General features: G+C 40.1%; 2 protein-coding genes across 3 annotated transcripts; both read left to right on the top strand.

Annotated features, from left to right (window-relative positions):
* The first annotated feature begins 1733 nt into the window (after window positions 1–1733).
* On the top strand, window positions 1734–20673 carry larp4aa (La ribonucleoprotein 4Aa). 2 transcript variants are annotated; one of them, XM_042491445.2, is made up of 17 exons: window positions 1734–2297; window positions 6618–6735; window positions 7015–7173; window positions 8853–8940; window positions 9029–9165; window positions 9257–9360; window positions 9453–9563; window positions 10101–10154; window positions 10261–10470; window positions 11526–11629; window positions 12371–12412; window positions 15505–15744; window positions 15857–15911; window positions 16018–16176; window positions 16287–16426; window positions 17612–17816; window positions 18147–20673. In XM_042491445.2, exons 1-17 carry the CDS (start codon window positions 2181–2183, stop codon window positions 18540–18542), a joined length of 2439 nt encoding a protein of 812 aa, XP_042347379.2. In that variant the 5' UTR covers window positions 1734–2180; the 3' UTR covers window positions 18543–20673. The 2 variants fall into 2 exon arrangements, with proteins under 2 accessions (XP_042347379.2, XP_042347380.2); XM_042491446.2 differs by lacking the exon at window positions 12371–12412.
* A 1628-nt stretch (window positions 20674–22301) lies between these two features.
* asb8 (ankyrin repeat and SOCS box containing 8) lies at window positions 22302–26997 on the top strand. Its single transcript, XM_042492526.2, has 4 exons — window positions 22302–22535; window positions 23883–24059; window positions 24154–24258; window positions 25099–26997. Exons 2-4 carry the CDS (start codon window positions 23931–23933, stop codon window positions 25732–25734), a joined length of 870 nt encoding a protein of 289 aa, XP_042348460.1. The 5' UTR covers window positions 22302–22535; window positions 23883–23930; the 3' UTR covers window positions 25735–26997.
* The last annotated feature ends 411 nt before the right edge of the window (window positions 26998–27408 follow it).

The raw sequence follows: 27408 nt of genomic DNA, 5'->3' as shown, positions 1-27408 counted from the left end.
TTTTTCATTTGCACCTATAATCCAATAATTGTCAATGTAACACAGTGTGACCAGTCTTTGAACAACTTTTTTGGGTTATTTAAAGTTTTTTTAGTGGCTTATCACCTGATCCTGATTGCATCTGAGGTGGGACAAAAAGTGATCTCATCACAGCGTTTTTCTTTTGATGCTACACGAGAGACCACTCACTAAGCCTGCTGGCAATCACTGACCGACCCTTACGAGCATTACCGTGATAGTGATAGCAGTGTATTAACTCAAACTGAAGACACTTGCATTCATATAAAGGGGAACACAAATGCATTATATTGAGACATGCATATGTCTTAATACATTGCACAAAATAATAAAAGAATAAAAGAAAAGAGCAGTATTTACCATTGTGGTCTTCTCTCAGGATGGTTTTATTATTTTATTTTATTTAATTTTAGTAAAAATAAAACAAATTTATAAATACAACAACAAAACACAAAAGAAGTCTGCATATTTGGCCTAGTCTTGACTCTACAGCACATACATTTTGGATTAAGGACTTCATTACACGTTTATTGCAGAGGAGCAATATGTCTAATACACAGCAAATGTTTAAAACAGATGTTTTGTTAAATGGCCTCAACATAAAGAATAACAAATGTAATAATTTTTTTTAGACACATAATACACTGCCCTGCTACCTCTGGAATAGTCACTTTGACAACATTAATTTCAAATCAGTGTGGCCTTACTCTGACAAATATTAAGTCAGCAATAAGGTCAGTAAAGTGTATTTCAAAGTTATGCATTTAATATATCCAACTTTTTTTTAATATAGAAAAGATCTATCTGAATCCTGTGTATTTTATAACACTGGAGCAGAAACAATTATAAATTTATTTTAAGAATTATGTTGGAGATTCTTTAATTCATAAATGCAAATGGAAACCCAGTATCCACCACTTCAAGCATGAACTGAAACTGTTCTTTGAAACACTCAAGGACTGACTATTGTTAGGATTTTATCGATACCAATACCAATATTGATAGCGGTACTGTTTATTGGTATCAACACTTATCGGTACTACTCTCTATAATTTGATGTAGAAAATTAAGACATTACATGTAAAGCTTTGAAAAAAGAATTTAAATGACTTTGTTTTTGCCACGAACTGGGCAACTCATTGACTTGTATTACTTCTCATGTGAAGCTGGTTATTAAAATTGCCTTTGACAAACTATTTTCACAAAGTGACTCCCCTTTCCTGTATGACTTATCATGTTGCTTTTTTTTTTTTACTGACAAACTGAGCAAACCTAAAGGTTTCTCTACAAGATAACTTGTTTCCTTTAAATTAAAAACAAACAAACAAAAACGCATAACTACAGTCCTTGTTAATTAACTATTATTGTTATTAGGGCAGTTTAAATTTCATTCTCAGCCTAACAAATCCAAAAGCCATCAAGACTATGAGTATCTACAATGCCTTTAAAAGCTCTTTTTATTTTGTGAGTACATGTTCCCTTTTGTTTCTTGTTACTCCTTTAATCGTATTTTCCATCTTTTTATATATATATATATATATATATATATATATATATATATATATATATATATATATATTAATATTAAAAAAAAGGAAATAAAAAAATAATAATATTGCACAAAAAATACAGTAGAAAACTACAGTGTGGATCCGGAAAAGGAAAAGGAAACAGTGTGTGCAGAGGTCACCGAGAGCTCGCGGTGGCAGCCGGGACGTCGGCGGACTGTGTGCCTGCGCTGAGGAAGGGTGCGTGTCCCCAGTGTCCGCTCCGGTCGCCCGGTTAGGAATGCGCCTCACGAACCCGGTGTGTGGTGTAATATTTGACGAGCCGCCAGCGGCGACTGTGGTTTGAAGAGAGTCATGGTTTGGCATCGCTTCTACCATTAGTATCTTAGCGTGCAGGTTTGATTCATTGAGCTAGCTGGCGTTAGCCCGCTCCGTTGATTCATAGCACGCTAGCTCGCTAGCTTCAGTCTGTAGCATACGGTGCTAGCCGGCTAGCTAGCCAGTGAGCTAGTTTGAGTGTGCTGCTGGCCAATCCGGTCCAACAGGAGAGAACCAGACCGACTGCTGAACCCAGCCGCTATTTCGGAAAGAGGAGGTGGTGGCAGGCGGGGGCCGGGAGAACGCGACGGGGTGGAAGTGAGTCAGGAGCGGCTGATGAATTCAGATCAGAGCGGAGAGCCGCCGCTGCTGCAGGAGGAGGCTGATCCCGGACCGAAGACCGGTGCGAAGGACGAGGCTCCGCTGGGGAGCGAGGGAGGGTCAGGCGGCATGGTGAGTGAGGCCTTCTTTAGCTAGCAAGCTAGCTGGCTAAGCGACTCACTGGAGACCTGTTAGCACAGTACGCCCCCCTCTGAGTGATGGGCGATATTCATTAACCAACAGCTAAAATTAACGCAACCAAGACACATTTAAAGCTACCAGGTTTCAGCTTGGCTGTGGCTGTGCGACTATTTGCGTAATCGCTGCCTGATAGTGCTTAATGTTAGTGTGTTATTGACCGTCAGGCAAAAACCCTCAGACCACATACGGCGGCACTTGCACGACCACTAACTTGCAGCCAGGCAGGTGATTTTACACTTAATGTTAGCCACGACGCTGAAGTTAGCTTGCAGTTCGAAGCTCCCGATACCGCAGGAAGATTTCTTTTTCAGCAGAAATCCTCCGTTTTATCACGTTTTCAAAAACAGAATAAAGGTTTCACAAATCTGAAACAATGTTTTTGATAATATTTAGGCTTTCTGGGATAATTTAGTGCAGATCTGTCGTTAGTACAGTGGGTTTTTTTTTTTACAGAGATCAGGCCCAATTTGGTCTGTTTTTGAAACATAATGTAAAATCATATGTTTTTGCGTTTTCACACATGGAATAAAGGTTTCACAAATCTGAAACTGCGTTTTTATCAACTTTAAGCCTCTTTGGGACAAACTTGTCTCGGTTTTACCTGTGAAAATATAATTGTTTTTGACAGAGACCATGTTGAAGATTTCTTCTTTCCAGCAGAAATCTTCCTCTTTTTGAAATGTTACCAATAGGAATAAGATTTTTTTTTTTTTTTTTTTAAAAAAGTGGAGCTGTGTTTTAAAGTAATGTTCAGCCTCTCTGGGATAATCAAATTTGACTAGTTGAGGTATAGTGGTTTTTGATGTGGACCTGGTCTTATGTGGTCAAAAAAGGAAAAAAAAGGCTGTGAAATCTGCTTTTCTGCGTCTTTACAAGTAGAACAAAGTTTCACAAATCTAAAACTGTGTTTTTATCGACCTTTAGCCTCTCTTGGATCATTTAGTCCAGGTTTGATCTAAATAGCGTGTTATTTTTTCCTAATGTTGTCAACATGTGAAAAATGCAGTGAAATCATCACATTTTGCATTTTCACAAATTGTATCAAGGTTTCATAAATGTGAAACTATGTTTTTATCAACCTCTAGCCTCTCTGGGATAATGTATTCCAGGTTTGACCTATCTAACCTTAGTGTTTGTTTTTTACAATGTGGTCAACATATGAAAAAAAAGTGAAATCTCCATTTTTGCTTTTTTACAAATATAATAAACGTTTTACGGTTGTGACAGTGGGTTGCAGACAGTGTCGGGGCTTTACCTTAAATGTCTAAAATGCTCTTAAAACAGTAAGATGTGTAAAAAGCCGGTCGTTAAAAAAGTCACTTTTCCCCTTAACTGCTGAATCTGAAGGTACGAATCAAGAGCCAACTTCAGCGTTAGCCAGCGCTCCACTGCAGCCCTAACATACAGCCGGCTAATGCTAGCTTAGCCACTGTAACAAGCAAGCTCATTAAGTAGTTTGCTGAGTAATCATTAGCCTATAAGTTAAGTTATGACACAGCTGTATCTCAGAATAACCGCAGTGGTATTGGGAACGCATAAGTATTGATTGAGTCGTTTTCGATATGAAGACGATCGATGGTTAACGTTACATTATTGGCCGAAGGGTAAACGTTCATTCACTATCTGTTAGCTAATCGCGCCGCTAGCTAACTGAGCTAGCGCGGTGACATGCGTTGCAAATACCTGGCCTGTGCTGCGCAGCCTAGTCAGCTGACATTACTTGGCTCGCCACGGCCTGTAACACAGAAGCATGCATTGTAACCATGTGTCAAGTTGCACGGCACATAAATGTTAGTGCTCCTTTTTAACGACACTGAGGCCTAAACGTGTGGCACACTCATCCTTGTGTACTTGGAGGAGAGAAGTGTCTTGAGGCACATTGTAACCAGCAGCTGTACTTGTCAGGCCGGGTGCTTTGGCTAAACTGGGGGTGGATCTATTAGCAGGAGGCAGGTGACAATGTCAAAAGAAGAAGCTGGTAAATTTGACAGTTATTGGCGTTTCAAAGTTAGTGCACAGCTGTCATCCCCCGCTCTTTGGATGAAACTGTAACCCACAAATCAAGCTCACATCATCTGCAGTACTGTGCAAAAATCATAGGCCACCTTAAACTCTGTTATTTCGGCAAGGTTATAATGATCATGCATATTTATTTCTCAGTAGTCTCTTTACTTAAATACAACCAGAACATACAGAAAATATGTATACAGAATTGAAAATACATATATTTCAAAATATAACAACTTCAGCAGGCTAAAGTTGCAGGTATTTGGTGTGATCTCCCTTTTTCACTTAGCATGTCCTGAGCACTCTTGGGCAGATAAAATGAGATTTACAACGATAATGTTTTGGTGTGTTTACACCAGGTTTGCATCAAAGTCAAGACATGTCCAAAGCTCAATATTTAATTGTTTGAGCTACCTTTTGTTATGATGGTAAGATACATTCATACTCGGGGTGACTCAATACATCATAACACTAATACAACACATAACAATCAACACAAATTCAAAGACTGTCTAATATATACAGCAGCTCCAAATAATGATTAATCTCTTCAGTAGTTGAGAAAAATAAAAATACCTGGAAACTTGTCAACTAAATCACAAGAGAAAAAAATTACATTGCTCAAAGACAATTTCACATCTTCAAAACCATCAAAAGTATATAGTATATATCGTGTTTTACACTATTCCTTGTGTAAATAAATACAGTCTTACCTTTTTGTTAAAACATATTGCATTACTTTCAGAAATCCCCAAACTTGGTAATGAATTCCACGCCAACATTGCTCAATAATGCACTGTCTTCTGTATTAAACTACTGTACATGTTCTCTGTATTCTTTGTATCTTAAAAAAGACACTGGGAAATAAATACATGCATATTCGTATTACAACTTTGCTTAAGCAAATCTATGGTGGCCTAAGACTTGTGCACGGTACTGTACCTCAATTAACACGTACAGTATGTGATCTATTCCTGGCCACAGATCTTTGCAGGGTCAGGGTTTCTCCTGCCAGTCCTCAGCCCTTTTGATATAGGGAGTCAGATCTAATCCTGTAATAACGTGCATCAAAAATATAAATATGTAACTCAAACTACTCTTTTTACATGCTTTCTTTTTCAGCATTTAGCTTTACTCAGCTCTACTCAAAGCTTATAATTTTTCTGCTCCTCGAGGTTAACGGGGTAATAGCCTCTTTTGTCTGCGGGGGATCACGGGGCCCTCTGTGCCATATTTCATTGCACTTCTCTGGTTTCTAATTAGATGTCATGGAGGCCCAATGGTATGCAGGTGTTCCCGCCTTCCTTTGAGTGCACCAGGTGATTTCAGGCAGCGGCCCCCAATATAAGGTTAAAATAATTAGTGAACTCGGCAGGTGTAGTGATGGTCGGGTGTCAGTCCTCACAGTTTGATTCCTTGTTCAACCTGCAAGGTTTGGTTGTTGCTGCCTGTTTTTTGTATGCATGTTGGCGCTGCTGTGATGACGGGTGCACCTTTGCACACGTAATGTCTGTCCAAACAACAAAAGGCAAATTAAATGTCAACACAGTTGTTTGTCATTTTTTATTAGATGAATTTGTCTTATATGGAGTGTTTAACTGTTATTTTGTCTGGTGAGGCATAATGGTGGCTTTAGGCAACTGGTTACTAATTAGGTGGGAACTAGTGCTTTGTTTATTTCATTGATATTTTCCAAGTGTATTTCCATAATTGCGTCACGTTATCATTTTACCCTCAGATTTCTACCTTGATGGCCTTTGCTGTAAAGCCGTCTGATATGTTTCTTTCACACACTGAATTTGTTTGATGCTCAACATTAAATATAAAAAGTAACTCAATGTGTTTGTTGATAAACCAAAAAGTGTTAGTGGCTTGACTGGAACGTTGCAAAACACACCATGGACAGCAGCATGTTCAAGATTTGCAGTCTGGGAATGAGTAAGATGCCAAGCAGAGATGAGACGGCAAATCTGAGGTGATTCAGCAAGAATATTAAAAGCATGATGCTCATCATAGTGTAGGTCTCTATTTCAGATGAAACACAACATTCACATATTCACAAGTCTGCTGGAATATAAACTGTCAAATTCCAGCAGTCTAATTTAGATCGTTGCCAGTTTTAAATGCAAACTATTGCCGCAGTTGTGTCTGTATGTTTAAGATGTTTAATTACACTAAGATAAACTCTGCTTTTACAGTGTTTAAGGAATGAACTCTCCTGGTCTTGCTGTTTCTGCTTTGAAGGTCACCTCTAAGGGCGCCGGTTTGAACCCAAATGCCAAGGTGTGGCAGGAGATGCCTGTGGCCCCCAGCGAGGCTGTTACCAACAGCCCTCATTGGCCCTCCTCAGACATTAGTGAGGGTGAGATTCACTTCCATTTCCCTAAATCATTATCTAATCTAAAAACTGTTTAACATTTCGTGTAATTATATAAATAGACTTTTTTCCACACCTGTATTTATGTTTAAGCTAAATTTTGCCTTAAATTCTTGCTTTTTAGTGTTTAGTGTTTTAACTCTTTTGTTGACATCACCCTATATACAGCTATAAGCCAAACCCTGGGAGACATAAAGACGAGGCGAAGCATCACTGGAAAATAGACGTCTGTTGTTGCTTTTGAACTCTTTACCTTGTTCACAGGTTATTCTGAGCCTTCGTCTGCTGGGTGCAAGCAGTACACTGTGGGATTCACGGCCCTGGATGACAGCAGCTCCACAGCAACAGCTGAGATAGCAGTAAATGGAATGGACCCTCCAGAGTTGGGCTTTTCCCCCGCTGAGTCCACCACGGGGACCTCAGGTCAGTCACGTCACATCACATGCAGTCGTCTCCTCACACAAACTGTGGCCACAACTAAGGATAACTCTCTTTCATAGCATTTCTTATTTTTTTTTAGTCAGGGTGGGATTTAAAACTGTGTGATCTAACGTCATTAACAGTCTCTGCAGCTTAAAGACGATACTGTTGTGCAGTGTTGCCCCACAAATGTGCTTTTTTCACTGCAGCACATTGACCTGTATCCGTGTGCAGGTTTTCATCACCTCACAGGTGATTTTACGGAGTGCTAATCAGCGGTTAGTCTTGGTAGAAATGGATGAAAACCCGCAGACTGCTGGCTCCTCAGGCCACATAGTTAAGTTTACTTTATTGTCCCCAAAGGGATATTTGTCTTGCAGGTGAAACTGGGAACACAGACTTTTTGGCCACACCTAAATGTTATTTGTATTTAATTTACAATGTTCACATGTAAATCCCGTGTTTGACTCAGGGACGATTTACATACTTTGAACGCTTGTTTGACCTGTTCAGCCTGGTTGTCACCTCATACACAAGACCCTTTGCCTAATGAGGTACTTTTAGTTACTATTATCTATCAGACTCCATCCTACACCACTCAGAACGCAACACAATCATATATTTTATTCGTCTTTTCCTGTCTGGGAAAGTTTCTTCTGTTGTAATACCCACGCTCCCAGGGGTCATAGTGTATACTGGTATTGACGATAACCATATTTAAAAAGTGAAATTGATTTCATGTTAATAATATATGCATATAATAATAATGTGTAAATAATCCAAAATTTCTGAAATCATTTCCATTTGTTAACATGTTTTTGACAGCTAGAATTCTTTTAAAATTTCCATAGATATTACATTAATGTTATGGTGAATTGTTTTTGCTACGATAGTCATGTGCTAAAAATCTGATGTCGTCCTAGTCCTGCAGACCACCATGCCATTCAGTATGCCAGAAAATTATTTTTTATGTCCCAGGACATAGCATGTTAAATGCAGTATGCAAAAAATACGAGGATGTCCCACTCTGCATTCAGCTGCATTTTACAGTATGCAAGCCCGCATGCTTTCTGGGTCTTCTGACCCACAATCCTCTACTTAGCAGATATGTCGCGTTGCTCGGGCCACAGATAGATGACAACTCGCACTACAGACTGCGACGGTTATATGAGCTAGAGGGTCAAAGTTCAAGGAGAAAATGTTATGTGTTTCGACTGTATGCACACTCCATGTAACAGTTTGAACTTTGGTATGACATCTGCAGAATGTAATGAAACTAAAAAGGAAACGTGTGCAATTCAGAATGCAGCGTCTGTTTCATGGGCATAGTTATTAAATACTACTCGCATGACGTGCATATTACTACATATCAAAAGATAATGAGGCAGTTTATAAGTTTACACTGTAGAGTCACGCTCAGCGCATCTCTTGCGATCGAGTGATAAAGAATTTGTGGTTGCGATGATGTGACCGCTGTACATAATGCTTCGGTTTGAACTGCCAACTGAGACGTAACTAAAAATCCTGGCTTGAGGACAACCCTGTCAATGATAAATCTTCATTTAATACTTCTGACGGTGTCACCAAACACTGAACATTACAGGTATAATAAAAGTGGACTTCATGAGCGGTTGTATTTGATCACTATTGACTTGTTTTTTTGTTTTTTTTGTTTTTTTCAGTGGATTCCAAAACTGAAGAACGATCTCCGATCTCTTCTGAGAATCTACGAGAGTCTCTTAAGAAAGAGCTGGAGTTTTATTTCTCTAGGTAAGAGACTAGCACTCAAACCACCTTTTTTATACTGCCGAATCTGAGGAGAGAAAGCTAATCTGCATGGATTTGTTTTGTGATTCAGAGAAAACCTCTCAAAGGATTTGTACCTGATGTCCCAGATGGACAGCGACCAGTTTGTCCCTATTTGGACTATAGCCAGCATGGAAGGCATCAAAGTCCTCACCACTGACATGGACCTCATCCTGGATGTGTTGAGATGTAAGTGTTGAAGTTTAAGGTGGTTGTGTGTTAAAATGAGCTGCATGCATCTGTATTGTGTCTATATTTAAATACCCTGAATTCCTGTCAGCCTCTCCGATGGTACAAGTGGACGAGAAAGGGGAGAAAGTGCGTCCTAATCACAAGCGATGCATCATCATCCTGAGGGAGGTCCCTGAGACCACACCTGTCGAGGTAAAGCTAAAGTGTGCCTGCACTTAGCAATGAATGCTGCACAGTTGATGTTTATCTGAAGAGTGACATCATTCTTTGTGTCTAACTCACAGGAAGTGGAGTCACTATTCAAAAATGACAACTGTCCAAAAGTGATAAGTGTCGAGTTTGCACACAACAACAACTGGTACATCACATTCCAATCAGACACAGACGCTCAACAGGTAATGCATTCTCCCCCCGCACTGTCCGAATTATGTATATTGTAGAAACTATGTCACTTCGTTTGGCTTTGATTTACAAAGATACTTTTCAAAACTTCTTAGATTAGATATATAAGACAACAGTTCCTTATCTGATTAAAAGTACGTAATTAATTTGATTATTTGAGCAAAATATATACATAAAATGATTTGGCTCAAAAACCACCCTTTTAAGTGTTATAGATACTGATTTTAAAATATACTTAAATTTAAAACTCATCAACATTTAATTAACAAAGACGATAACATTATTTAGACATTTTAGTTTCATTCCGTCTTTATAAGCAGACCATGAAGGTTTTTGTTATGTTTATTTCCTTGACATTTTTTTCATTATGCAACTGAATTGATTTTGATCCTGAAATATTGTTATACAACCTCTATTCTGAAAATGTTGAATGTATGTATTGAAGGTGTCAAAGTTTGAGGAAGATGGGGGGGTGGTTTTGTTGAATTGCCTTTTGAATCCTTATATTTAAATGACTTACGCTCCCACAGGCATACAAGTATTTAAGAGAGGAAGTAAAAACATTTCAGGGAAAACCCATCATGGTGAGTAAAATCAAAATTTTTAAGTCATTTTGGAAAGGCCTGTTTTGTGAAGTCGTTTTTTGGTTATTTCACTTTGTGCTGTTTTCTTGATTTTCCATGCCGACAGGCCAGGATAAAGGCCATCAACACATTCTTTGCGAAGAATGGCTACCGTAGCATGGACAGCAGCCTGTACGCTCAGCAGTCCCAGAGCCAGTCCCAGTACAGCTCCCCGCTCTACATGCAGCACGTCTACCCCCAGCAGCAGTACCCAGTCTACGGCATCGTACCTCCCACCTGGACGCCTTCGCCCACGCCGTATTTTGAAACTCCTCTGGTGAGACACACTGCACTCACACTGCTATGATGCAGTCACACAAACACAAACCGACTCTGCAGTTCACCCTTTGGGCACCTCAGTTGAAAACATTCTCATGCTTTGTCATCATTAAATGTGTAAAAAGTGATGCAGATAATAAACCTTTTATAGCTTGGAAATTTTTAAATTAGCACCATTATAACATATTGTCCCAGTAAAACCTCTTCAATCCTGAAAATCTCAATCTGTTTTCAGAAGTTTGATTGATATTCAAGATAATTTACAGTACTACTCTTCCACCACTGAAAGCTTATTTCAGCTTCGCTCAGAGCAAATGAGCAGAACCTCTCAACCTGCCCTAAACTCACATTTAAACATCCAACAGCAGTGGACTGCCTCGGCACAATCTGCTCTCTCATTTACATCCATCAGATGTTGAAATATGCTTCCAGCTGATCTTAAAACATGCACAGGCTCTTCATCCTGCGGTGCAAAAAAATGCATATTGAGCAACCAGTCGTGTCAACATCAATTTGACTTATTCTGGGTTTTAATTGGAATAAATTGTAGTTTTATATGTGCACTGGATGAGTGTGCAGGTATTTATGTTGATGTGTCCTTGTAGATTTGTTTGTATAAGGGAGTATGTTGTGGTGTTGCATGTAAATGAATGTTTTCAGTGTCTGGTGATTGCTCTGTGCTAATAATAAAAGCCGCAAGTCATGCGCCAACAGAAGTCTTTCATCACCCAAAAATAAAAAGCATAATTGATTGTTAGTCTTTGCTATCTTGTTTGTTGTAACGCCTGAAGAGAAATGCATCAAGTGAATTTAAATGAGTCTTTTCCCTTCTTGCAGTTTGAATTGTCAATAGACAAACACACAGTATTTTGCATAACATCAAGATGGTCAAATATGCTGAATTTTTCTTAACACTTCTTGCACTTACAGGAAATTTATTTTCAGGTCAGGTCGTTGTGGCAGCAGCTAAATAAATAAATCGCCAAATTTTATTTAAATACTGCATAAAATTGGGTTTGTAAATAGTCTTTGTTTTTTTTTTTTCTTGTGCAGGCACCATTTCCCAACAGTAGCTTTGTGAATGGATTTGGCTCTGCGGGACACTACAAAACTGGCTCCAGTTCTCTTAATATCACTCGCCCATTCAACAGAAACCGGTAAGGAATTCTTTTTTCCAGATGCCATCTGTTAATTTGAGTTGTTTTGTCTAGTTTTGGCTTAAAGGTTCAGTGTGTAAGATTTATGGGGATTTAGTGGCATCTTAACAGTGAGGATAGCAGCTGAACCAGCTGAAACTCCTCCCATGTGCCAGGTATGAAGGTAGAATTCCTCCAGCGTTCATTGTTCAGCAGGTTTTTTACAGGATTTGAATTATCTACAGAGCTCTCTTCCTCTTTAAAAAAAAACGGACCAGGTGATTAAAACACTGAATAAAGCAGTTTAACGGTTAAAAAAAAAAAAATCAGATTTCCGACGATGGCCAACATGAAAACTTGAATGGCCACATCTAGAGCCAGTGTTAGGTTTGTCCATTCTGGGCTACTGTAGAAACGTGGCTGTGAAACATGGCAGTCTCCATGGACGAGGACCCGCTCATGTGGACATAAATGTCTCATTCTAAAATAACGCCAAGCAGTTGATTACACACCAACAAATCATACTTTTTAACATTATTTCATTTCTGTCCATAGATCCCCCTAAACCCTAAACACTGAACCTTTAAATATAACTCTGGTATTTGCATAAACATATTCAAATTGGTATATATTTTACCACTTGTCATTGTTTGCATGATGAACTGTGAACATCAGATCATCTGCAGTTAACTTTTGTTTCAAGATAATGTAACCTCACCAGGGAATTGTTCTTCCCTCCCTGTCTTCTTACTGTCCCCACAGTGTCCCCCTCTATTCAAGAAAGAATGTAATAAATGCCTTCAGGTACCACTGCTATACTGTACAATAAGCTTCATCGCTACCCTCATCTCTTACCATACTGCTACAGCCAAATGACTAAACCCATAACCGGGCCCATGCCCTCTGTCAGTCCCACTTTTATGGCCATGTCCTTTTCATCAGTGTGTAAATGTTTGTTGCCAGGTAATGGACATCCTGGATTTGTCATGTCATTTGATAAATGTAGGGTTGCCGACTAAATGGTAGCAGCTGCAATCTGATTTTGAGCACCTGCCTTTTCCAGTTACGACCTTGTTGGCTCCAAATTGTCGTCCTTGTATTGACATTACATGTAACAGTTTCTCTCCATCACAACTAACCACCCATTTTATTTATTCATGGTTTTTATTGCTGCTTTCTACGTCAGTGATTGCATTACATGTCATGTTGTTAATTGCTTTAACAAAAAAAGAAATGCTGACAGTTTGGAGTTGAGTCTGGGTCAGGTAGCTGTCAAGCTTTAATCTGTATGCTTTACATCTTTTGCAAAGAGGTGATTACTTTGTGAGTTTGTTTATATTTTTTTATTTATTTATTTTTTTAATTAAAAAAAAGCAGCTTCACAAAGAAATATCTCACTGGACTCCTTTCAAGTCAGGCCCAATGATGAGATCAAGATGCGCATAGAGGGAAACCAGGGAGTGGAGTGACTGGCTTTGGTTCTTTCTTTCTCCTCCTCATCTTCTCCTGATCTTTTCTTTTTTCTCTCTGTCCTTCCCTCCCAAAGTCAGGAGCTTCACTCGCATCCCGATGAGCGTTCAGATTATGAGATCTGAGGGTCAAAGACTCATGACAAGATCAGTCCATGTGAATCATGCTGCTCGGTCTCTGACAAGCAGTAGCCCTTTTTACACAGAGATGGTGCTAACGCCACCTTTGCATTTTTAAACACAGGATCAGCGGCAGCATCATGCGGATCCCTCGTGTGTGGTTATAGACAGCATGCCAGCGTTGCCGAAAACTGAGTCGTGGCATTTAACACAACGGCATCTGCCTCTAGTGTGACAGCTAGACAAGCAGCTCAGATACCCGCACCGCAGGCTGCCCATTTTACATAGACCTTGATTCAGCGGTGTTACTACCTTTTGTTGCAGGCTTAAAGGCGAGACATCTCTGTCCTTCCCATTACACACGATCGTACCGTTTATACAGAACGGTGATCTGGCATAATAACGCGATTTAACACAACAGCAACAGGTGGTGTACAAAGGGCTAATATCTGTGTCAGAGCCTATTTATGCTGCCTTAAGACATTAGTAGCCTGTCTAGGTCCAACATGGGCATTGTCAGCTCTTCTGAACATCTTTGGTTGTAGCTTCCAAATGTACGGTATGTTGACTTCAGAGTCTTCAGCCAGTCATGAGCAGAAATGTAGTCCCCTCACCTCCCCTGCATGTCTTACCCTGAGGACACAGCATGCTGTCTTATTCCTCCAGCAAACTGAACACAAGTGTTCACAAGTGTTTCCTTTGAACTCATTTCGCTGCTTCAGCCTCAGTTATCTGAAAATTGTTGATGGACCCACAACAAATAGCTTTTTTTAAATATATATAGGCTTGTTACTGTCTGTTTTAATTCCTGTCACATAAGCACTGTGATTACAGTGCAGTTCTCTGTATGTAATGGCATTAATGTCCAAGCACAAGCTCCCATTATAGGACCATACAGTGGTTTAACATGTCATAGCCCATACAGTTAGATTTGCATTGCCGTAATACCTGCTGAACATTTTCCAAGGCATCAAGTTATCAGTGGCACATACACATATGTGGCCTGATACCAGATTGTCAACTTGTTACACTCTGTTCCCGTCTTCACTCGGCCATTTCATCCACTCTAACTTGATTCCCTAAACAGTCAGAAACCTACGTTTTGCATCAGAATCATCATTCTCAGTCCACTCTTCTCCGTAACCGTGTCAACATGCCCGTTTTTAAAGTAACCATACCATACTTCATCACAAAACAGACTCAAAACTGTAAAACTAAAATTCCTTCAAGAATCATCATCGTCAGCCGTTGTTTATTCAGGGAAATTTGACTGAGCTTTAAGCTCTTTTACAGCAATGCCCTGAATTCACATTCAGTGGGCCAAGAATGGACGCTTTAAAGGAATACTTAACCCACAAAGTGACCATTTGTGCATCAAGTCATGGCTTGTTACCTTGAAATTGTGAAGAAAACCTTTTTCCCACATACGGAAAACGCCAAACATGTTGATCGAGGACGACATTTGACAACAGCAAAAGTTCATCAGAACATCAGTTTACAAACACTCACACATTTTGTGCAGTATAATCCAGGTCTCATTTATCCTGTCGCATGTTCATTACTTCCCAAACACACACATTCTCACGAGAAAAACCTTCAGCAGTGAGCACAACAGTCTCACAACAGTCTCACGTTCAGTTCAGTGTAAACGGTAAGCATACGGCTGGATAAATGAGACTTGGGTTGTACTGCATCAGTTGTGTGAGTTTATAAACAGATACTTTGCTGTTAAATGCGTTCAATTAATAGATAAATGTTGGCCATTTTTGCGGAGGCACGTGAGAGAAATGTTTTCTTCACAAAGTCAAGGCGACATGGCACGACTTAAATGAAACAGATGGTCATTTTGTGGGTGAAATATTCCTTCAAGGTTTCTGTGAACAATAATTTCATGTGTTAAAGATTTCGGTATTTACAACCTTGCGCTCCTCCTCCATGCCCGCCAAAATCACATTAGCTTTAGAGGCAGCTGGATCTGTGAAAATCGTGAGACTCCAGTCCTGCCCTGAATAGCGACCACTGTAGAAACAGTATAGCTAAATCTTTACCGGTTGGCACATTTCTGCCGTTGCATGACAAACCATATCACGCGACCCTAGTTAGAATCATTTGCTGCATGTTAATAGACTTGGCATGTAAAAACCACCAGTATGGTCAGTGTAACTCCTCCTAAAATTAAGGTCCCATTGCAAAAATTAGCCCCACAAGCAGAAAGCTCTACAGGAAACACTGGTTACTAGTATGTGGTGAGAGTATTTTGAACTTAATATTGACCTTACTCAATTTCACCTTTCCACTCTGCAACAGAAACCATGTGAAGCCCCAGGTGAGGACAAGTGAGGTGACCTCAGCGTCTGTAACTCCTGTCCCCTTGGAGAGCCTGACTGGACTCCGCAGCCCGCAGCCTCCCGCTCCCGTCGTCCCTGCTGCCACCACCACTAACCCAGTCCAGACAGCCTCTGACCTGAGCTCAGCGTTCTCACATCTCTCCTCTTCTTCCTCGTCTTTGGACCCCAGTGATGACAGTGGCATAGCTGGACGCGGAAGGTAGATCTATTTCACCTGGCTGCAATGGCGGCTGCTCATTGGCTTTGACTACACTGGTGACAATTGACTGAGTGGCTGCTGACTTTTTTGTTCTAATTTATTTGCATTTCAGACGGAGCACAACCTACAGAGGGACACGGAGAAGGCGAGAAGACGAACGGGTTGCGGTAAATTGCAGTTATGATGTTGCCCTCGAACTCGTATGCTGTAGTAAAGCGTGAACCCTCTTGTGATCTTTCTGTTTATTGGCGCCATTTCAATTTCCTCTCTCAGAGGCCTGTGCCGTTAGCAGAGGTCAAGGTTTCTCCACCCAAGTTTGACTTGGCAGCTACCAATTTCCCACCTCTTCCTGGCTGCGTGGTCAGCACACAGGGGGAGCCAGTACTAGAAAACCGGATGTCAGATGTTGTACGCGGTTTGTACAGGGACAAGGTAAGAGGACATAAAGACTATAACAGCTTATAAATATGAAACTGCATTAAGAGAATTGTTGAGAGGGGGGTGTCAGAGGTGTAATGTGCATTCCTCCTTGCTTTTTATAGACAGAACAAGCCAATAAAGACGCCACTGTGAGTCCAGGTTCAGGCCAACCCCAAGTCGCAGAGGAGGCTGTGGCTGTCTCGAGTCCTGCCCTGGCAGCAGCGAAAACCGCTACACAACCACTTGGACCCTCAGCTCCTGGGTACGACGGTCTCAATAACTACAATAAAGAATATTTGTATTAGCAGGGTTTCCACGGATCCTTAAAAAGTCTTTAAGAGGCACTGACTTACTTAACTGATTTAAATATCTTAAGTCAATCTTTCAAAAGTCTTTAAAAAATTGGGACATGAGAAGTAGTATTTTATAAATCGTTTCTTCTGATGTTGCGTAAAAAAAAAAAAACATCCATATGGTGGTGACATCCATTTTTTGTTAAATCATTTCCCAAATTCCTCTTCTTAAACTCACCAATAAAAATCTAGGCAGTGGGATCTCAAGAGCAGTGAAAAACACAAAATTGGCAAGAATAATGAATATTCCCAATTCAGCTGGTAAACCAAATAGATTACTTTAATACAGTATGTTCATTTTCTTCCATGTGGTCCACTTCAAACAAATAAATAAATTGGTATAGATAATCTAACATTTTCACAGGAAAGCACAATAAACATTTGGGCAAAATTGTCCTTCAGTTGGTTATTGTAAAATTGGTCTCAAATTTCATTCCAAGTGGTAATAAAAATGTCTTACTACTTATAAGTCTTAAAATCTAACCTGCTTTCAACTGTAGAAACCCTGCCTTCAGTATAAAGACAGAGGATTTCACTCAGCCATATGAGTTGTGCTCTGGATGTGTGAACGTTTTCCTCACAGTCCTCACTGACAACAATCACACTCTCGAAGTTGTCCCACCCTCTGCTGGTCCGAGTGGGTCTGATCCAAAACTGTCTACTGGAGGACCAAATTAAATTGGGTGCAGCAGATGGCTGCCTTTGTCCATGACGTGGTGCAACAGTACTAAGTTTAAGAGTAAAATAGTCATTAGACCAAGCAGTGCTGACAAAATGTAAGCAGACCTGTAGTCAGTTGTTTCAGGCTCATGTTCATTACACAGCAACAGTTGACATGCACCAATCTAGGAGATGATGTCATCTGATCTGAGCATTTAGGACGTTTTGAAAAATTGGCACCTTAGAAGGCGTTTAACAAAATGTTCTGTTTTAGTGACCTTAAATGATGTTTGCATGTGGAAGAGAGGCCAAAATGTAGAGAGAAATTTGTTTTCAAAACTATCTGTTTACATGTAGACGGGGTGTTTTGTCTAAAACACCTAACAAAACTAAAAAAAATGTTATTTGAATGTCTGAAACTCTTGTTCTGACAGTATCCCCCGTCAGGAGAAGAGGGTTGAACGGGCAGAACCACCGCCTCCAAAAGTGGCTCCACGCACACCTGTTCAGTCTACTGTAACCCCAACCCCCACCACGCAGCCTGTGCCTAGCTCCAGGCCTCAGCCCTCTGCTGCCTCCACGCCAGTGACACCCAGCACGCCGGCCCCTGCTACAACCACTATCCCCCCCCCCACACAGGTCAGAGGCTCGTTCTTTGTACTGACCGCCTGCACTCGAGCAGAGTTGTCTTCCCGATGATGAGAACTTTTGCGCATAGAGGGAAGTGAGGAAGTGGACTGACTGGCTTTGGTTCTCTCCCTCCTCTCTAGCTGTCACTCTTCCTCTTTGTCTCTGTCTTTTATCTCCGTCTGGTCTTTCCCACCAAATGTCCAGGATGTTCACTCCCACCCCGATGAGCGTTAAGATTATGAGATCTGAGGGATGACGAGGGAAATCATTAAGTGAATTATTGGGGGTCTGTGTGACATCCTTTTTTTAAAGGTGTGCTTTTTCCCTGCTTTGGTTCAGGAGCCACGGAAGCTCAGCTACGCCGAGGTGTGTCAAAGGCCACCAAAGGACCCTCCGCCCGCGGCCCCCGCCCCAGCTTCCTCAAGCACCGCGACGGGCCAGCCGTTGCGCGAGTTGCGCGTGAACAAGGCAGAGGAGCCGGGCTCCAGCAGCAGCAGCGCTGGAGACAAGCAAGAGAAAAACCACGACAGGGAGGGAGGATGGGAATGCAAGGAGAGCCGACCACCACGTGAACGTGACTCTCAAGGCTACTATCGCAGCAATGGCCCCAGAGGAGCTGGGGGCCTCAAGTTTCGGGACCAGAGGCGCCCGCCTCCGGCCCGACGCAGCTCCCCCCAGGGAGGCTACAGGCACACTGGCAAAGAGCAGAATATCCCACCAGTATCGCCAAAGTAAAAAACTTGATATGAATAGAAAAAAGATGTATGAATATATACATGGATATATATAATTATATAAAAATGAATAACATAAAAGCAACAACATTATGGTAGCCACCTTTCCCCCCTGGAACTTGTCCACAGAAAAGCTTTTAAAATGACAATAAGACCGGGACATCCAGGACTAATGGGCAAAATGACACCTGAAGAACTTTTTACGAGTGATTTGAAAAGGAAACAAAAATCATGTTTGGCCTCCAGCATTATGCTTAAAAGATTTTAAGTGCGATTTACCTGGAGGTCATCTCATTTATGCTCTGCTAGGGAGAGGTGGGATGCTGGGCCGCGTAAATGGCCCTCTACCTTCTTTTGAATTTAAAGAATAGATGTCTGCAAGAACAATATGCACTAAGAAGAAAAGAACATGCATATATGTCATGTACATATACAAAGATATCACTAACACGCAATGAGACATCAGTTGTTTTTTTCTTGTGTGCTTAGGTTTGCAAGTATGACTGAAGGGTTGACTGATGTCTGTGTATGCATTGATTGTTAAGCAACATGATTGAAGTGCTACAGTGTGCTGTTGCACGGATGTAATGAAATGGATGATTTTTGATTTTTACATCAGAGACCGAGTCATTGTCCCGAAACTGGACAGTGTAGTCTTCTAATGTATATTAATGAAATGTGTTCTATGGTGGTATTTTGATCCTGGTTCATAATTGGCTTAAATTGTATCAGTCGGATATCAGAAACTGTCGATGTACGCCGCAGTCAGATGTGTGGTTTTGTTTGAAGCCGAAATCCACTTTGGGGTGCTCACTGGCCTGTTAGCCGCGGTGAACCTGCTAGCCTGGTCCAAAGTTTTTCACGTTGAGTTTTATCTCCATCTTTCTGAACCGTTTTTTGGGGGTTAACCCACTCTTGACGGACTCAGAACATTGTCATGTTGATAATCAGTCAGGTTCTCTGTTTACATGTTTGTTTTGATAGTAGGATGATGTTTTCCACGAGAGAGAAGAGACTAGGTTTATGAGATTTGACTGTTCAGTGCGCCTGGTGGTTTAGGTGAGGTTTGGCTTTTCTACATCATCACAGGATATCCAGGTTAAGCTTATATCTGTGAATTGTTCTTAACAATGGCATAGTGTCAAAAATAGACTGAGCAGTGCTGTTAGCTGAAGATGATAGCTACATGATGTTTGGCAGCCAAGTCGTTGGTAGAAAGAAAATTGGAACATTTTCACGTGCTATGTGCCAGCTGCCTACTATCATAGTGTGTGCTAGGATAAAGTTTTGATTTTTACTGACGAGGTCTGCTAAATAATGTAGTCTTTGGGAAACCTTTGGCCCAGTAAAACTGGATTTTGAAGAAGCTGTAGGGGTGTAGTTGCCTATGCTATATTGTGGTAACCCTTCACTAGAAAATGTGTGGGAGAATGTAATTGTTCTAGTACTGAATTTACAGAGGGAGGCTTTTGACAGCAGGTATCCACCAGATTGTTTTGTGCTTTTAGGGTGAGTTTGCTGTTTATTTTTCTGTTTTCTTTCCTTTTTTTTTTAATTTTGAAAAACAAACGATTGACTTAGAATTTGAAGTTTGACTCACTGTATGTATTGCTTTTTAAATTTATTTATTTTAATTCTGATGCACAACGCTTTTCTCCCAATCTTGGTAGGCTGGTTTCCCCAAAGTTGTGTGAAATCGCATTGGCAAAATAAAATCACGCATATGACATTTATATACCGTTGGACATGTCAGCTGAGAGAAAAATACTTGATGCATTGACTTTGGGTTTAATAATGCAGTAAAATGAGTAACCAATCACTGGGGCTGTTATTTCTTTTTCATTAATGAGTATGAGCAGCTAGTGATTTAGTATAATTAAATAAATGCACTAACTTGTTTTTAAAAAGAATCTTACTCATGAGTAATGTGAAATCATTTTAGAAGCATATGGTTGATGTTGACAGGCTTGCAAATACCTACAGGAACCCCGCCTCCATCTGTTTGGGTTTTTTTCTGTTAATTTGGGTTGGGGTGGCAAAAAAGGAAATATAGTAATGGATCAACCAAGTGTTTGAGACACAATCCTAGAACTGTATGAAATGTCACCAAAAATAAATTATTTTGATTTGGCTTTCCTGTGTCACATTTCTTTGTGCTGTCTTGGGTTTCGTTTGCAAATCAATGCACACCCGTGGTTAAATATGCAGTGTTTTATATTAATCAGCAGTGATGTCCAAGTATTGTAAGGCAGTGGATATTCAGATCCAGGCCTTCCAAATTGCTGTCTTCCAGGTAAAGTGTCATGTTTTGTGTGGTTTGAGGCATTTTGTGCATTTTGGTCTTATGTTCATGTGTAATCATCTATTGATTCTAGAATATTTATCAATATCAGGATGCAGATGGATAATCAAGCAATTATTTATAAAAGAATTTAAAAATCACTTGTGTCAACTTGTGAGGATTTGCTGCTTTTCTCGTTACACGTTACATATTCATGTAAATTGAATATCAGAGTTTTGCACTGTTGATGACAACAGTCAGTTTGTTGCTGCAACTTAGGGACTGTATATTATTTGTTGAAGTAGGAGGGGGTTGGTGTGTGACTTTTTTCTTTATATCATGAACCTCCCCGGAGCTACTGATACTTTAGCTCGATTCTGAGTGACTAGGGGGAAATGGATGACCCTCTCTTCACCAGAAAAAAAAAACATTTTTCAGTTTCTGGGTGTAATAAATGTTGTTATTTTGGAGATGTTTTAGGAAAATGTGCCTTTAAGGTCCACTGGTGGGTTTTGGTGTTCTAAGGGTATTTACAAAACAGTACAAAATACAACTATGGAATGTCCCCTCCCTTAGCCAAAGTCTAAATAAATAATGCACTCACCAGTGCTGGAAAAAAAAAGATCTGCTTCCCTTGTTTAGCACCACTACGATGGAGCATAAGGGATATGTTAAAGGCAAAAAAAAGTTAGATTTTGAGAATAAAGTCATATTATTCCGAAAATAAAGTCATAATTTCAAGAATAAACTCATAATATTAAGAAGATAAAGTTGTTGTTTTACGAGAATAAAGGTCATCATTTTATGAGAATAAAGTTGTAATATTATAGGAATAAAGTCGTAGTTTCACAGGAGTTTCACGTGGTTGCCAAGAAGGCTGCCAGTGCTCTTGCATGTTTTATAGTTTATGTATGTTTATTTCAATAATATAAAATCCCCTTTCTCATAAAATTACAACTTTTTTCCAGTAAAGTTACAACATTTTTTCTTGTAATATCATGACTTCATCCTTGTAATATTATGGTCTTCTTCTCATAAAATTATTTGTACTCATAAAACTACAAATTTATTTTTGTAATATTCCGACTTTTTTTTTTAATAAAATGATGACTTTATATATGAAGTCTCAAAAAAAAAGTTCACTGTAGCCCTAAAACTCCGTAGCACCGCCCCTCCCCCATGATAAATAACGAGCAGTCCCTTATCACGGCTGTTTTCACTCTTTTCTGACATTTTGTGTCCACGGTCCCAGACTAAATATAAAACTATGCCTTGAGAAGCTGTAAACATTAATATTGATAGTTTTGTGTAGGCCTGGCTGCCCACCAGGCCTTGACTGTCACTCCTCGATGATTTGTGAGGCCACTTGTTCCACTGTACCTTAACATGGTCATGAGCTCGAGGCATTCACGGCATGCCGTTGGATGGCTGCGGTGCGGACATACATGACTATTTTTGGAAAGTAAGTACTCTCGGTAAAGACGTCTCCTACTGCCAGACACCGTAAAAACCGGTAGTCAGTGAAACAATAAGATTATGTGAAGTTATAGCGTAATGCAGCGACGGGTGGCACAGCCCGGTTTAAATACTGGGAAACAGAGGCTCGAGGCAGAGGGCGTGGCCGCGAGCGCTGACGCTCTGTGTTTATGTGGAAGGAGCAGCGAGCAGTCAGTCCGGTAACCTGCCAGACCTTCAGACCGTGGACCTCAAACGGTACGTTGTCGAAATAGCGTCGGTAATTTATTGACGGTAGATGCAAAAATAATAAGAAAGGGCGCCCGCAAGTGAATGATGTGAATGTCATGTTTTCTTTTTTCGCCAACGAGTGTCGATTGTTCCTCGCATCTCGACGCTAACGTTAGCTCGCTAGCAAGCTAACTTGGTGCTAGCTGCCGGTGAAAATGTAGCTAGGTATTTTTTTTTTTTTACACTGAACCAGTCCGTCAGTGTCAAGCAGCTGTTGTTATTTGCATATAACCATTAATGTGTTACTTTTTAAAAGGTGTTGCCTGGTGTAAAACGTGCATCATTATTGTTTCTTTATTTCATGTTGTTGTGGAGCATGTTCTTTTCAAGTGAGCTAACGTTAGCAGTAAGCTATCTGTTTACCTGTAGTTACATACATGATGATAATAGAAAGATAATCTACTGTCGGTTTTTTGCCATGAAGCAGCAACAGCAGAATAACATTGTATATTGGCTCACGACAATACAAGCAAACACCATCTATATCATCTATCAATGCATAGTCGGATTTTTAAAATGTATTTAACCCTAGACCGATTATTATTAAAAGACAGGGGAAATGTGTTAATATATTAAATGTTAATCGTGTTCATTTTGGAAACAAATTTAATCATTAGTGAATGTCATCAGGCATGATTCCTTGACATTTCTATTTTAAGAACAAGTAAGTGACTCGAAATGACGACTCTTAAAACAATGTGAATTAAAAAAAAATTATATTAATAACAAACCAAACCCCATTATTCAATATAACTGCTCTTAGCAGATCTCATTATGTACTGCTAATGCAATTTTATATGAAACGAATAAGTTTCTACATTCTATGCATATTGTTTATGTATTTATTTTCTTTTTATTCTGTTGACTGATCATTTTTTGTTAAGTTGTTTTTGGTTTTGCTTCCTCATAGATTTTATTCTCCTATTGTTGTAATTTCATAGTATTTTAGACTAGATAATAATAATAATAATAATAATTTTGTAGTCTTTTAGAGGAGAAAATTAGCCTTTAGTTTCTCTGTTTTGTTTTGCAAAACTGCATGTTTGTATGAAAAGTTCAGTAAAAATAAAGTTGACTTGAGTTTGCAACATTACATTTTACAAACCGCTGTTCAAATTTTGCTGAAATAAATGCATTTCCATATTAAAACATGCATGAAATAATCTTGTGACACACTTCCTCCCACTGCATAACAAGAAGTCTAATTACCCCACAAATAAAACCTGAGTGAGTTTTAAAATTGCTCATTATTTTTCATTTTTTTAAGACTCCGAGATTGCCATTAATCCTAGCTTCTTGAAAAATGTGTTTCAGTGTGCTGTAGTGTCACCCCAGCCCGGGTGCCATGGTCCTCAGTTACACATGAGCTCTACTATGTGGTACATCATGCAAAGCATTCAGAGTAAATACTCATTGTCTGAGCGGCTCATCCGCACAATCGCAGCCATCCGCTCATTCCCACACGACAATGTGGAAGATCTCATTCGTAAGGTAGGCCTGCTCATTTTCCAGTCTGATTTCAAATAATAGTATCTCTTAGTGTCATTAGTTATATCGACATTGTTTATCCCCTGTGTGCCCAAAGGGAGCTGATGTGAACCGGATGCATGGCACACTGAAGCCCTTGCACTGTGCCTGTATGGTCGCTGATGCTGACTGTGTGGAGCTGCTGTTGGAGAAAGGCGCGGAGGTATGTCAGATATGACTCCTACACACTGAACAATTCATCATAGCATTCCACAAGATCTGAGATTCACTTACAAACTTTCAGACAGCCACTGTATGATATGAAAGTCAACCTGCAGAAAGTTGAATATTGTTTGTGACAGGCAATCCATCACACTGAACAAAAATGCAGGTGTCAGCAGGAGCAGTGTTAAGTACGCTTGCCTGTTGGTGTGTTCAAGGAAGCTTTGACATCTGAGATTGAATCGTGCGTTCCTAAACAAAAACGCTGTTAATGAACATGGAACTGAAATTGTGAGAGAATGTCAATTGTTTGTCAATGTCATCAAAAGGTTGCTATTTGACACCCAACTGTCCAGTGTCAGACGCTTTTTAATCCAAAATGCAAAAAAAACTTTGAATTGTTTTTTTAAGATCAACAGCAACATTTCTTTGAGAAACAATGTCTGTCTTAGTTTAGATAATTACTGCGAACAGTTTTTATTGGGACAATCTGGTAAAAAGTAATTCCAGATTTATTTATTTTTGTCATTTGAATGAACCGAGCCTCTAACTGTAGGGCTCTGTTTTTGTGCAGCACTACAACAGCTTGGTATTTTCCTCACCTTGAAATTCTGCTTGCCCATCTGTGTAGTATTTTGGTACCCAACGACCACGTCCCCTGATCTATATCCACTCCATCCAGCCCTTTTACGCTTTGTGCTGCTGCACTTATTCATGCACATACCAAAACATAGAGTGTATAACCCATTCACCTCAGATGTACCGCTTTGTGCAAGTCATTGGGATTGCCTTATTAAAATATGTGCCTAACATGGCTATTTACATTACATTTCCTTATCAGGTGAATGCTTTGGACGGATATAACCGCACAGCACTGCACTATGCAGCTGAGAAGGATGAGAGTTGTGTGGAGTTGCTGTTGGAGTATGGGGCCCAGCCAAACGCCCTGGACGGCAACAAGGACACTCCACTTCACTGGGCCGCCTTCAAAGATAACCCAGAGTGTGTAAGGGCCCTGCTGGAGAGCGGGGCCTGTCCTAATGCACGGGACTACAACAATGACACGCCTTTGAGTTGGGCAGCAATGAAGGGTAACCTGGAGAGTGTTAAGGTGCTATTAGACTATGGAGCACAGGTCCACGTGACTAACCTGAAGGGCCAGACCCCTATCTCTCGACTGGTGGCCCTGTTGGCCCGGGGCCTGGGCACTGAACAGGAGGAGGAATGCCTGGAGCTGCTGTGCCGGGCAGCTGGGCGGTTTGAAATCCGACGGGCTGACGGCACTCTTCCCAGGGAGCTGAGTAAGGATCCCCAGCTGCTGGCGAGGCTGACCAGCATGGTGGCTCAGGCTCCCACGCTTCGCACTCTGGCACGCTGTGCTGTCCGGCAGAGTCTTGGAGTCCAGTTCCTCCCCACTGCTGTCAAAGAGCTTCCTTTACCAGAGACCATAAAAGACTATTTACTGCTGAGAGACTGAGGTGATAAAACCATTGGGGAGCTCTCAGCCATCGCTGATTATTTGACAGCTCATCACAAAGCTTTTATTGGCAAAGAAGTCCCTCCATTAAATTATAGGGTATTGTCTGACAGTGGCCCTCATTTATTAACCCTTCTTGCAAATGATTATGGATTTATGCCCCAGAAGAGACGTACAAACCTCTCTAAGTCCTATTCCATTATCTGGTGGTTAGAGAGCCAGTACGCCTTTGACATTTTAAGTACTTATGATGGAGTTTTCATATGCAAAGTTTACAAAAAGTGTTAAATGTTATATTTTAATGATTAAATACAATAAAATAATGTTATTATGGTTCATCACAGAACATGAGGAAAAACCTAAATGTCGAGTTTGCTGGTAAAAGTCGTAGTGTATGCTCATTGTAGGATTATAATTAAATTAAAGATAGGTTTATGAATGAGGGCTAATGTCTAATGATGCAGGCTGTTTAGAGGATGTAATTCCTGAAGTGGTGCTTAGGAGCAAATGTAATGTAGTGTATTTGATAGTTGGAGTGGCCATCTCTCTATCTCAGTGACGTCCCAGTGAACTCACTGTGCAATCATTTCTGCAATACCAAGGAAAAATAAAGTTAAAAGAATAACACTCTGATGACAACAAAAAAGATTGTGCCAGATGGGAAAATGTATTTAATTAGAAGCAACGTCATGTTGCAGAATATTATCATTGGTTTATCAAAATGTGCCAGGCACGCTATTCTTGCCACCATCTAGCCCTCTGAAACACGTGATGTAAAAGTGATGTCAACATGCCTGCTGTCATATGTGATTTATTATTTATTTGGGCTTCATTTTAAAGGAGAATGCAGTTGCCAAGGAGGAATAAAATTTTCTCTCTTTTTTTTAAATGACAGATCTTTTCAGTCTTAACTTGCAAAAGTTTGGGTTTTCAAAGGTGCTCCCAGATCTAAATTTGTTGCAGCATATGTAAAAAAGAAATTTATTTTAAATTCAGTGTTTAAACGTTACAACCATGGAATGGCATGATTACTAATTTTATGTCCTTGAGAGATTCACTAAATAAGCTTGCAAAATGTATTAACATTTGTTATGGCTTACATTTGTTTTGGCATCTGTCTGAACTCTGACCAATTTTGTGATCGATTCTGTTTGCTTGTTCTATTTCTGTATAGAAATTAACCCCGTAGATCATGTTGTGTGTACACCTGCAAAAGTGCTTTTTTCTTTGTCAATGAAAGTAAATGCCTTTATATTCCTTTAATTTTCTTCTCCTCATTGTTCATGACATTTTTTCATGGGCCACTATCTAACAAATCATATAGCAGCAAGCTGAGTCCAAGCAGATTGCAATTTTTACCTTGATATTAACTCGATGAGCACTTGAAAACATACCACACGCATAAAATGCTGTGTTAACGGCAAGTAGGACTTGGCTCCCATTCAAATCCTTGATCCTTATATCCCCGGAGAGACTTTCTGACTCTGCTACTTTGGAGACATTGTTTTCCAAACGGCTCATAAGTTGAAGCAATAATATCACACGTGCATACCTAGAGTAATTTTGTCTTTTAAAACTTAAAATGTTGACAACAGTCAAAATGCTGGAAATAATATTCTGGTTTCAGGAGTATTGTTAAATAATGAATGTCACTGACGACTCACTATTTGACCG

The sequence above is a fragment of the Plectropomus leopardus genome, chromosome 9, assembly GCF_026936395.1.
Source record: "Plectropomus leopardus strain MGB_pleo_1.0 chromosome 9, ASM2693639v1, whole genome shotgun sequence".
In the NCBI taxonomy this organism is placed as follows: Eukaryota; Metazoa; Chordata; class Actinopteri; order Perciformes; family Serranidae; genus Plectropomus; species Plectropomus leopardus.
This window is presented reverse-complemented; position numbering and strand designations above follow the sequence as displayed.